General features: G+C 32.6%; 1 protein-coding gene across 2 annotated transcripts in view; it reads left to right on the top strand.

Moving 5' to 3' along the window:
* Positions 1 to 486: 486 nt before the first annotated feature.
* The window catches only part of LOC108687707 (integrin alpha-PS2), a 76326-nt gene continuing 63350 nt past the window's right edge, over positions 487 to 13462 (top strand). For both annotated transcript variants that reach the window (XM_018193626.1, XM_018193625.1), the window contains exon 1: positions 487 to 1027. In XM_018193626.1, coding sequence (XP_018049115.1) covers positions 843 to 1027 — 185 coding nt within the window. In that variant the 5' untranslated portion in view covers positions 487 to 842. The remainder of the gene's footprint in view (positions 1028 to 13462) is intronic.

The following is a 13462-nucleotide window of genomic DNA, read 5'->3' as shown; positions in this document are numbered from 1 at the left end:
ATAGCGAATACTTTTGTTTGAATTTAATTGGATTCAATTGGATGCAATTGGATTGAAAAATTGCACTCAAAATTTTGAATTGAACAAGTATTCACAATGTGTGTGTTGTACACAGAAAAAGCTAATATTATTTTTAGATTGAAAGGCATAGAAATATGCTCCGTGCAATTCCTATAAATGAATAAAAATGCATTCAGGATTGAAAAGCATTCATTTTAACATTCGTGAATCAATATTTCTGAAAATCTGAATCCAATTTCAATTCATTTCAATTCATTCTCGTTTGCTGGATAGCGCGTCGCTTATCACGGACGACAACGCAACGAGGACGCGACGTCGCGTCGCGACGCACGTCGGCTAAGATCAGCGGGCAGCACCGCGCCGTAGGTGGGAGACTCTTCGACGGCGGCCCTCGAGTAGGCGAAGAGTCGAAGCGAAAGACTACCCGAAAGAGTCGTGCTCCACTCAGCTCAGTCTGTCCGCGGGCGTCCGTCAAGCAGACTTCTCCGGCTCTTTTTCTCCCTCCCTTCCTCCTTACTCTCCCTCATCGTCGATCTCTCGAGGGCCTCGTGCCTCGCGGAAGACACATGTCGGCTGGTGGTGCAGCTGCTACCGGCTAACTCGCTACCGGTAACTCTGCGTAGTTAATTCAAGACTAAACTCTCCTAGTTTCATACCATTCGTCGTGCCGCTCTTTGCTTATTATTATTATTATTATTATTATTAATTTCTTTCGTATTATTTTCGTCTTTCGCGCGATCGGTTCTCATATATGAAAGTGACTCGACACAGTGACAGAGTGTTCGTAGTGCGGCCAGTGACACGCCAGATTAGTGGACAGGATGTGGTCGACGAGGCTTCTCTGGGCGAGCCTCCTCGTCGGGTTCGCGATCGTCGTTTCATCAACCTGGCACGTCGCCGACGGTTTCAACATCGAGACAAAACATTATGCGGTATATCGTATGGAGGAGAGGTCCATGTTTGGATTTGCTGTATCGACGTATCGTGACAGATATGCCCGCGGATGGTGAGCCTCTTTTTTTCTTTATCTTGATGAAATTTCTTTCTGAGAAATGAGTAATTAGTAAACAAGAAAGATATAATAATTCAGTGTGTTACACTGTGTTGTCATCATTGTCTCTTGCTAGAAAGTATCCAAAATAAAATGATAATTATTGTCAAATATTATTCAATTGGCTATTTTGATTTTTCGTCATTAACTGTACGATATTGTAATAAGAAAAATCTGAAAATATAAATAACGACAAAGATTTAAATTTTAATTATAAAAGAGAGTATTGTTGATTGTTGATACATCATGAGGCGAATCTTTATTCGTTACTTTGGAAAAGGCGTAACATAATTCGATGACACATGGAATATCTTGGAAAAAAAGAGCACTGTTGTACTGCCATATCTATGCTTGTACATTAAATAATCATATCTAAATCATACACTAAATAATCGTTAAGTAATCATATCTCGGAATGTTCCCCTACTGAAATTTAAATATTAAATATTAAAACTATGCAAAACTATGCAAAACTAATAGATGAAGTAATATGGAGAAACTGACGCTATAACGCAATTGGAAAGTGATTGAAGTTATAATTAGCTTTATTTTTTATTTATTTTTTGAGAGAGACATAAAATTTTCATAAGTAAATGCTGTAAAATAGAGGGAACTGATGTAATAGCATAGAATTAGACGAATGCTTTCCTTAGGTAATAGGTAAATTTTTAACCAGGTGTTTGACTCATCGCTTGATTACACATACGATTGACTCACTCGCGAAATAGGAAATATTTGACGTTTTAAATTATCATGTGACTCTCGTCTTGAATTTTACCTGCATTATTATGTTATGATAAAAATTATTTGCGGTAACATCTTATTGTTCCCAAAAATTCTCACAAATAATGTTGTAAAACTAATTGTCCAATATTGTTCCAATATTGTCCAAATATTAAAAATTTTGATTTATACATATGGCTGATTATTTGTATTTATACAATATTTGAATAACTAATGAAACTACCAGTGGCGTAATGCACGCGCACATAATTTTTAACACCTGGATAATTTAAAGAAATCGTCAATATAATGCTGCACTGTCGTGATAATTAGTTCTGTGACTAAACATTTCTTGCGGAATGCGTGTGTCTTTTGAGAAAGTAAAATATTACCAGAAATTTTATGAACGTGATATAAAATTCAAGATGAGTCGCTCAGTAATTTAAAACGTCCAATATTTCCTGTTAATTTCATGACGTATACATATTTATTTGCAAATAAAAGATATTAAAATTTTTTCGAGTTACTTTAATGAGAGTTCTACGATAGCAGCGTTTCGAGGCTCTTATGCGTGATCTACAATGGGCAGTAACAGTAATTGAACGAGTAGGCATAGAAATCGACCAATCATAGTTGATTATTCTTCTCATATTCAACTATGATTAGTCGATTTCTACACCTACTCCTTAATCCACTACTGCTACTGCTCATTGTAGATCATGCATTACATTTCCTGTTACGAAATAAATGTCGTGAATCGTGCGCATTGCAAGTCAGAACAGCGCGGCAGTCTGACCTCCCGTTCGAGATATCACCCGACAAGATGAGGATTTCCATCTCGTATTTCATCTTGAGCTTTAATAATCTGCGATAATCCCTCGTTCATTATCGATAAGTACGCTTCAAGGGCGTTCGCACTGTTTGCAGGAACGTTGCAACCCCTGAAGACACGCTACGATTCTCTTCCCGTCGCAATCTGGTGCACGAACGGTGAACCGTGAACGTACTCGTTTTCGAATTTCGTGACTCACGCTCGTGACGGGCCACGAATAAACGTTTCTGCTTCGGCTCCCGCACATTGGCGACGATTATAAATAATATCGGCGAAACGGGGAAACGCGGCTAATAGCGCCGCCCGCATATATCGTTATATTCACGGGAAAATCGACGTCAGTGCCAATGGCGACACAATGGAACGTTGCATCCGAGACCGGTCTCTTTGCGACCGATTAGCAATCAACCGTGAAATGGGCACGCTTATATTCCCACAGTATAATATCCTCAGTGATAGAAAAAAATGATTTCCAAATCTAAGGCTATTAATCCAGAAATGAGAGAATCTATTAAACCTAATTTTTCTTTTATAATAACAATTATCTGGGTTATTTTTCTAAATGAAATGATTAACTATTGTATGTTATTAATTGTTTTACAATTTATCAGTATTTGAAATTATAGTATTTATACTCAATAGTTCTTAAAAAAGTAAAGAGAAAGTACAAGTAGGGATTTTCACTTATTAAATTGACAAAAAATTGATTTTTATCTTTCTTGCTGTTGAGGTATAGAAATTAGAATAATTCTAAAGCACGTATTATACAATTATTCGGAATAGATTCTGATTCTACTGTTCAGTTATAATTCTTTAGATTTCTATAGTATTTTTAGGGAAAACGAGATAATTTTGATCAAAGTTCTATTATATATGTCCGGGTAAGATTATCATATCTGAATTATAAGAAAAAAATGCATACTTATGTATACTTTTTAGAAAAAAAATGATGATCCAGAAACAGAGGAAGGAATATAATTCTTTTATACATTATATGCAATGTAGATATTTAATAAAATTTCTGGAATACAATTTATGTTTTTATTGATAATTCTTTATTAATAGATAATTTTATAAATACAAAATTGTAATTAATGATCAGAAATTTTACGACTTAAAAAATACACTGTATTTTTAAAAGGGTAACCGTATATATCCAGGTTTTAGATTATATTCCCTGATTAAAAACTCAGCCAGTATATTTTATTCAATCTACTTCTACTGTAGTAATTCATTCTTATACAGATAAAAAAATGTTACTTAACAAATGATGAAACGGCGCGTCATGTTTGCAATAAGGAGGGAAAACATTGGTGCGAGGAAAACGACGCAGGAAATCCGGATTACTTGCGAGACCTTACGGGAGGTTTCTCTCGTGGGCGCTTATATTTAGGCCAGCTTGGTGCTTTATGAGCGCTCGCGTTCGCGCGCTCGTTAATTTCATCGTTCACAGGGATTAAAGCGCCCGATTGCCATCAATTCCCGAAATAGAACATGGGACCTGTTTGTTTTGTGTGCCCACCTCTCGCGATCGTTCGGCGCGATCGATTTCCGTCGCGTGCGGTCACCCGATATCGCGAGTTTTTAACTTAAGTTCTAAAATTAAATGGATGCGTTGTCTCTTGTATACTTTGCAGAAATGGAGCGCGAGTGAGCCACATAATTAGATCTAGAACGAATTTGAATCTTCTCATTTACTCATTCATGATGCTCGTACAGAAGAAAATCATGGATTCTTCTTTTTCTTCTCATTTTTTGCCAAGTCAACTAGACGTTTAGGAGACTGAAAAAAGTATTAAATTTTAATAAATATTTATTTAATAGTACTAACTATTTAATATTTACTAATTATAAACATATATTTACTACATTTTTGGCACAAGAACCGTATATTTAACGATTTATTTATTTTTTATTGAGTCAATATTTATTTATTATAAATAACCTGTTTAGTCAGTACTATTAAAAAAATATGTATTAAGGCTACTGAGTAATCACCACAACCATATTGAATCATGACGTCAGAAGCGAGAAATGACACGTTAATTTTTATTATGTGTCATTTATAAATGAAGACAATTTGGATAAAACTCGAGATAAAACAAAATGATGAGATTGCTTTAAAACATTTGTAAAAATGGACGAAAACTATGCTTATTCCTCCTGACAATCAATAAATAATCGTAAAAAGTGATAAAAGATACATGAAGTGCTTTTATTCAATGCGCATGCGCAGCTTATTTCCACTTTCACGTGCCTTTTATCACTTTTTATGATTATTTACTGACTGTAAAAGGGGATAAATATTTTAAAGAAATCTTATCATTTTGTTTTATTCAAATTGTCTTTATTTATAAATGATATATAATAAAAATTAACGTGTCATTTCTCGCTTCTGACGTCACGATTCAATATGGCTGTGGTGATTCAGGAGACTCAAAATTTTTCTTCATAGAACCTAGAAATATTTTGCACAGGACATATTGAGCAAAATTTATGGTTGAAAATTAATGAACTAGAAGATTCTGATTATGTCAATCAGAATTCTAACATCTCAACTAGAATTACATTAGATTCAACTAGAAAATTCTGATTTGTCCATTTTTAGCCAGAATTTTCATTAGTGCAATCAGATTCTTTTCCTAGTGCACTAATTATTTCTTAACAATAATGAGACTTTTAATATTGGCTGCTCAGTTATAAAATTTTTTAACTGAAATAAATAATATAAAATAATTAGTGTCCTCTAATGTAAAATATGTCTCTAAGTACTAGTCTTCTCTACGAGAATCTAGAACCGCGATTTGATTTATATTTACACGCTCATGAACATTATTTCTTCTTATTTAATAAACAACATTTAATAAACAGCAAAAATGAAATGATTTATTAAATCAATACAATATGTCAAAAGATTCAATAAAATTAAATAATAATATAAAAGAGGGCTACATACAAGTCTAATATAAAAAATTTTTTAAATAATATAAATAATTAAATCATAAACAAATGGTCTATAACAAGCGTTTCGTATCCGATCAGATCATTTTCAATGTTAACAATTCGGTTACAATGTACTTACAATATAAAATATAAAATATAGCTAAATAAAAAGACACGTTTGTTATAGACCAATGTTTTTGTTTTGTGATTTAACTATATTATTAGAAAAAATTTTTATATTAGGCTTGTAGCCCTCTTTTATATTATTTATATTATTTATATATTTTATATTATTTTGATTTATTAAGTATTGTGAGTGTGAATCGGATCGCGGCCTAGGTGTGACAATCTGAAGTACGATCGATTCGTCTATGAGACACTTGACGATGCAGAACGCTTCTTAGTCACCGATGCGACGATGCGACTGCGTAGGCTGTTCGTCACCCGTGCCGCTCCGATTAATATCTTTGTAATCTGCGCGTTTGATCTATTACGATCCGCTACGTGACGTCCTTTCCATGGGTTTTCTTAATGACTTGACCGCAGGCTCGAACGAACGTGTTTTGCTTCAACAATATGCGGACGAATTTTAAAATTTGCTTCCTTGGATCGCCGATGTTAACGACGATATCTGAAAGATATGTGATATACGGGCGAAGAAATGAGCGCGAACTCTAAGGAAATCTTATTTCGGAGGGAGAACTGAATTGAGATCCCCGGCCTCCTGTTGCGGTCTCATGCATATGATTGGGAGCAGCGTGCATCTCGCATCTGATGCCAGCTAATATCTACGAGCGCTCTAAAGTACGCACAATGTGCCATTACCATCGGCGACGGTAATCTCCTCCATATATCTATCCGGTCGTACATATATTCATGTAATCCCGGTCTCGTTTACTATTCATAAAAAAGAATGTAATGCGATTACAATCGCGCTCACGTATAGCGCGAACGTACGGCGTGTAAATCTTGCAGGAAATTGAAACTCGGATACAAACACCATGTGCGATCTGTGTAAAAATCAGCTAATCCCTTTTATCATAATCAGTTGAGCGTATAATAATTTTACACGCGCTCGTTAATTCTCCGCGCTCTTCGGAGATGAAGGACTCGCGAAATCGTTTGTTAATTTATCGGCGCTTAAATTTAATATACCTGTGCAATTTTGCTCGGGGCATGATGCATCTCGAAGACAATCACGAGGAAGCCCGCCGAGAGTAAGGTGTATAAATGTCAGCGTATAGCAGAACACGTATTGCGTGATTCATTGCGCGATCGCATCGACGATCGTGTCTTTAAGAGGCGAATTCAGTCACGACCACGTGTAAGAGGAACAAATGGGAAGATCGAGTCACGCTCGTCGTCTCCCGAGTGTACCGATGACTCGTCTATTTCCCGAATTTGCCGATCGTATACGCGGAAACCTGCCGAGTCGTGTACTAAATATAGAAATTATTTCACGACGCGAAGTCACGGCGGAGCGAATGTCGATAAGCGAGAGTCGTGAATGTTCAAGGCAAAATGTCAGGAATGGCGATATCAGTCGCCGTTTCCAGCATCGCTTATTACCAATCAAATCAAATTAACATCTTGGGTAGAAGGTTACTCCAATTATTATTATACAACAAGATTGTATGATTATAAATTATTATAATTTAATTGTATATGATTAACTTACAAGTAGATCTAAATTGCTTTTCCTGAATAAACTTACGTAAAATGTATAAACTTGTATAAAATTTCGAATTCAAATGAAAAATTACATTTTAATAAAACAGAACGTTATTTAGAGAACGATAAATTAATTGCTTTTAGAGAATACAAATAATTTTTTATTTAATTAATGCTATTAAAAGACAACTACAGTAAAAGACAATTTTCATAACCGAACACAAGAATTACTGACCTCATATACGCGATAAGCAAAGAAAATAGCAAATAAGATATGTTGATGTGTTCAAATATTTAAATTATTTTTTCCCACAGATTCGAGAGAAACTTTCTCTCTCTCTCTCTCTCTCTCTCTCTCTCTCTCTCTCTCTTTTAGTTTCACATATACATTTTTTAAATATTACGATATTTAAGAATATATTATGTAATGTAAACGAATGTAACAAAGCTAACAATTGAGCTCCAAGAACTTAAAGAAAAACATGTGCTTTGTTCAAACGAATGCTTTGTTCACTGCTATTCTTGAAATATCTCAATATGTAATCGCCGATCGACCTTACTGCTAAAGGCATTGCAAGTGCATATCAGTGATGACGTTGAAATGCATGTAAATGCTTTCATGACACAACATCTCGTGAGCAAAGTAAACGCCGAATCGTTATTCAAAACGACATAACGGAATTAATGCTACTCGATGTCATTGTTCGATTTGATGATTGAAATCGCTAATTGACACACGTCAAAACATAATAGAAAACATAATAGAACGAAGATATTACTGGACCATTTCTTTGGAAAGAGAAATTTCCTTTGTAAGCTTTTATCATGCAAAACGCTTCGCACTGATATTCCGGGAAGCGCAGTCTTCTTATCATTGGCCGCTTCCACGTGATAAGCACACGGTATGGTTAATGGCGAATCGCAGCAAGTTTCATTTCAGCATTAAGACGATGTTGTATACAAGAATGTTAGATATTGTGAAAATCGAAAGTACATTAAACGTTAAATGATATTAAAGAGAAAATATTATAGATATTATAACATTTTTCCTAATGATCTCTGAGAGAAAACAGTCGTTGTATGATGAGACATATCGCCGCATCGACAGCATAATGATGCAAGCATAATAAAAAATTAGCATTGGAATTGCAATGTTTGAATTTTGAAAATTTATGAGAATGTGTATTCAGCAGAAAAAGCAGTTTTACAACTGTTGTAAAATTCTTTAATTTTGATTGGTCTTACCCTTAGTTTCTCACTAGATTTAAATATATAATCTAATCGTGTTAAAGAATTTTACAACAGTTGCAAAAGTGCTTTCTCTGCTAAATGCAATTTATTTATTGTTTTAAAAAATATAATTGTGTATGTATGTATAATTATATACATAATATAATTATATATACATAATTGGAAAAGTATAATAATTTGAAAAGAAAATTTAAATTACATATTTACTATTCCAATTAAAACATTTCAATTCGTTGAATTTAAAAAATACTCTACTAAAAGTTGCTAATTTTGAGACGACTTTGAGATCACTTTTATCACCATAGTGATATACATATGAGTATTATCTTTTATATTCACACACTAAAATAAGGGGCTATCAGGTCATTATAATAAACAAGCTTTAAAGATATAAACATTAATCCTTTATTATTCTTTTTCTCTCATTTTATGGAATTCTATCATTTTTCGACCATACTTAATCCTCTTCAACCGTGTTTAAAAATAAATATAAACTCTTAACAATAATTATAAGAACATATTAAAATCTTATAAATTAATTTCGGTAATGGCATACCAAAAAATTAATCGGATCAACTCATCAACAATCACAATATGCGTTACTCAACCATGTTATACTGAGTTAAATTCTAAAACGTATATAAAATGTCCAAACCAATTCTTCGGTTAACAACGAGAAAGAGAAGTAGTCAGTTTCTGATCAATTTGACTACCCCCCTTATTTTTATTGTGAAATTTATACGAGCGGTTTATCTAATATTTTTATTGTAATTAATCTTTTATATTATAAAATCTTTTATATTATAAGCTTATTTTCTATGATTTTATATTAATAACAGTAATCAACGTTTTCTTTTCTCAATGTTGATTTCCAATCCCTCGCATGCGTCACAGGCCGGTTCATTCAACGTGCGTTGTTCGCGCATGGCGTTACGTTCGTTCGCATAAAAAGTGCGGTGTTTACGACGCGTGTCGAGACAGAAGAGGAAATGAGGATTCAATTTCCTCGTCGCTTCCGGCTGGGAGAAACGAAAGTAAAGATCAGTCGAACTGAGCGTCACACGATCATCATGTTTTTTCCACATTCCTTTTGATTAATTTATTCGCGTTATATCCTTTAAACGCACGATTATACTGAACACTTATAGCTATAACTCACCGTGAAAGTTTGCTGTTTGTAGCACAACGAAGTACTGTGATGCACGTTGATTGTGCAAGCATCTTTGGTTGTTGAGTCGCATAAATGGAGATTTTAAGGCGGCGATTTACAAAGCGATCGTCGGTATCACTATCTCTTGGATGAATTATGGAACGCGCGGAATCATCGTTATCGTAAAACGTAGAATGGCGAAAGTGCATGAAAAATAGTCTGAGCGATATTTCGTAAGGTGTTATCAGTCTTCCGCACTGAAAAGTCTGAAAATAATATTATTAAATGTTAAATAAAATAATTTTAATTAAATGTTCGTTTAATATAACACAAAATAATATTATTTTTCTCTAAATATTTAATAATTATTTATTTTATTTATTTTACTTATTGTGTTTTAATAATTATTAACAGATAATTTTATATTATTATTTGATAATACTCATTAAATATTTTGAAAAATATTATTTTTGATTAATATAAGAATCAAATATTTGATTGAAATTATTTCACTCAACATTTAGTAATTATTATCACTATTATCAGATTTTTTTTTAGTACACTTTACCGTGCGACATTAAATTAATTATGTAGATTCTCGAAGGAATAATATCAGGATAATAATCATATGTTGTTAATTATTTTAGTCATATTGTTTTGTTGGTGCCAAATTTTCCATATATTGCACATTCCTATTTTTATACGAAATTTAAATATATATATAATATAGGTAGAACAGCTTGCATGTTTTAACTTTTATCGTCGTTCATCGTCTTTTCTTATTCATCACCTACGGTTCATCTTGTTTTACTCGATGCCACCGCCTACCAATCTATCTATCACACCTTAGAATTGATTATTAACTGCAATAAACATCAACATCGATATAGATGCAAATTAACGCTGGATGAGAATGATCGATTCTTCAATATTCCATAATGGCTACCAAAAGAATTTGAAAATATAAATTTTATATCAACATTTTCTTTATCACTTGTTTTAATTCCATTATAGAAAAGTAATAAAAAAAAGTTATAAAAAAGTAAACAAAATTGTTCGACAAATGATTTTCATGCGATCTTTTATAATTTCGATAATTATTGTTGCTTGCGGCCGTCTCATTCCTTCGAGCTGCAATATTACAATGAAAGGCAAGGATTCGAGTTCGTTCAATTCTTTTTGTCTCCAAAAATTGGGACGAGCGGCTAAGCGTGCGGAACCGAAAGGAAAGAGAGAGACCGAGGATAGCAGAAAAGAAGCAGAAGGTAATGATGATCGCGTGAGGCACGTGCCCAAAGCTCAGACCATGTCATTATGCAGACGAGAGGCCTGTTACCTTTACCTACCTGCATGCGTGCAACTTACGCATACATGTTACGGGATATGAACGGTTATATCGCGACGGCACGCGAGGATCATTTCGCCGTAACGCATTAAATTCGTAACCCCTTGAATATATTTTCACGGACAGTATGGGGTGTCTTTCGTAAAGTGATATCTGATCGTTAGTGGTAGATAATTCGAATTGACTGATTAGTGCGATGTGTCGGTATTACGTTAAAAGAGAGTGATTCATGATTCAGTCGCAAATCACAAAAATGAATATACTTGTGAATATGTCACGTATAATAACGATTAACGTAATGGATATATGATTATGCGACATGAGTATGTAATCTTTCTCACTCAAGATATAACGTAGTCTACGAGGTAGTCTTCAAACGATCATAAACATCAAATCTCTCATTATCCGAAAGAGATAAAGTTATCGCACATAAATAAAGAGAACGACATTTTAATTCTAAGTAATCACTTGCTTTTCGTCTCGTATATCGAAGTATATTCATTTAATTTACATATATTACAGCAGTGGGATAAAAACTAACTTTTAAAAACTGCGAAGAAATGTTTTTATATTTTCTTTTTTCTTTCTACGTTTGGTGAAGATATATGTTATTATTAAAATTCCCATTTCAAACATCCCAAAAAAAAAATATTCTGTCGATAAGCGGGGAATTCCTTTTAATATTTTCTCTAAACAAAAAAATCTTACATTAATCAGGTGCGTGTATTTATAACAGGTATTCATTTATAAAAATGAGGACACATGAGCTATGATCAAAAATAAATTTCTCTATAGAAAATTCTATTATAATAACTTGAATCTTTGGAAATAAGAAGATATACAAAATACTAGCGGCATGTTTATTTGTTATAAAAAGTTTGTCATTTACGTGCTAGACATGCAAGACAATCTTCTAGTATTGAGAGAATGCAATCCTAATTCAATACTTTATGGTTATACTTTGTGGAAATTCCTTTACTTTTTGCACTTTAGAAATGTTCTTAAATTTCATTAACTTTTAAGTTACATAATTTGAATTTAATTTCATGACATAAATTTATTTATAATTAAATAAATTTAATAATAAAAAATATTAAATGTATTTATAACTAAAAAGTATATTTGTGTACATGTACATAAAATTTAATATATTATTCATGAAAATTTATGAAATTTAATGTACATATTCATTGCATTTAAGTAACTACTATAACTTAATTTTCAGTTAAATCATTTATTACTTTTAATTTCATTCATAACCACGAGTTTCATTTACATGTAAAGGAAGCTCCTGGTTTCATTTTTAACAGTATAGAGTATCCTTTTAAGGTCATATATAAATGGAAAATCCTCTGACATTAATGCAGACCCGCTAAATGGCAGAATATTTTTTTTTTGGATGCAAGAATTAAAATTGTCAAACTTTTCGATCGAACGCCAATTATCTACATCTTAAAAGCATAAATTTAATATGAATTCCCAAAATTAAAAACAACAATACTTACAAAACAAGACAAATGAGAATACCTGCAGCGCGATTAATAATGCGCAAGTTATAATGTAAAAATTACAGATCTAGGTAAAAAAAAACATTATTTTTGACTACGGAAAAAAAGCATCAAGTATAAGTAAAAATTACAGATATAGGTAAATAAACGGTATTTTTGAACAAATTACATAAAATTCATGAAAAACTTAGAATTTAAATATGTACAAGAAGAAATAAAATTTATTTTTCTTATTATTTCGATACTTTTTAATACTTTTGTCTTTATAATTTTATATCGTAAGTATGTATTATTGGCTGTTGCAATTCTTGATGAGATAAATGGGTTAATAGGTCCAAATAGGTTTGCGTTGTTTGCATTCTTCGTATTCAGCATCTCTGCCTTCTCTAATTTCAACGCCCGAATCGATTTTTCTAATAATATCACTACAAGTGTAAAAATTTTGAGGGATTTCAAGCAATGCAAACAGCAGGTCATCTAAATGACCTAAAAAAAATCTGAGTAAAAAACCGTTAATTTCCGAGTTTTTTTATCCTAAAATTCTAATATTTCCGTCGTTTACATCTCTAGTAAAAACTTTTACTGATTTATTGAAAATCCATCAATCAAATCAGCGATGATTGAATACTTGGATTCTATTTGGAGTTCTCAATAATCAAATACAAAATTCCCAAAATTTGTTCTCAATCCTTCAGAGCTGAATCATTAATCAAGTTGCCAAATCCGATTGTAAAATTTATTAAAAATATATTAAATATTACCAATGATTAAATTATTATTAAAATAATTTCGTTAATTACATTCTGCAGCAATTAATTAGAATGCAATTTCTCCGTGCTATTATGTATGGTTACTACGGATGTTTAATATTTCCGAAAACGAAAAATATATCGTTTCCAAAAACTTTTTAACCTCGACAGTTTCTTTCTCGAGAGGATAGATGCGGATACATGTATTACACAGCACA

This window comes from Atta colombica, unplaced genomic scaffold (assembly GCF_001594045.1).
Source record: "Atta colombica isolate Treedump-2 unplaced genomic scaffold, Acol1.0 scaffold210, whole genome shotgun sequence".
NCBI lineage: Eukaryota > Metazoa > Arthropoda > Insecta > Hymenoptera > Formicidae > Atta > Atta colombica.
The sequence above is the reverse complement of the archived record's forward strand: the minus strand, read 5'-3'. Positions and strand labels throughout refer to the sequence as shown.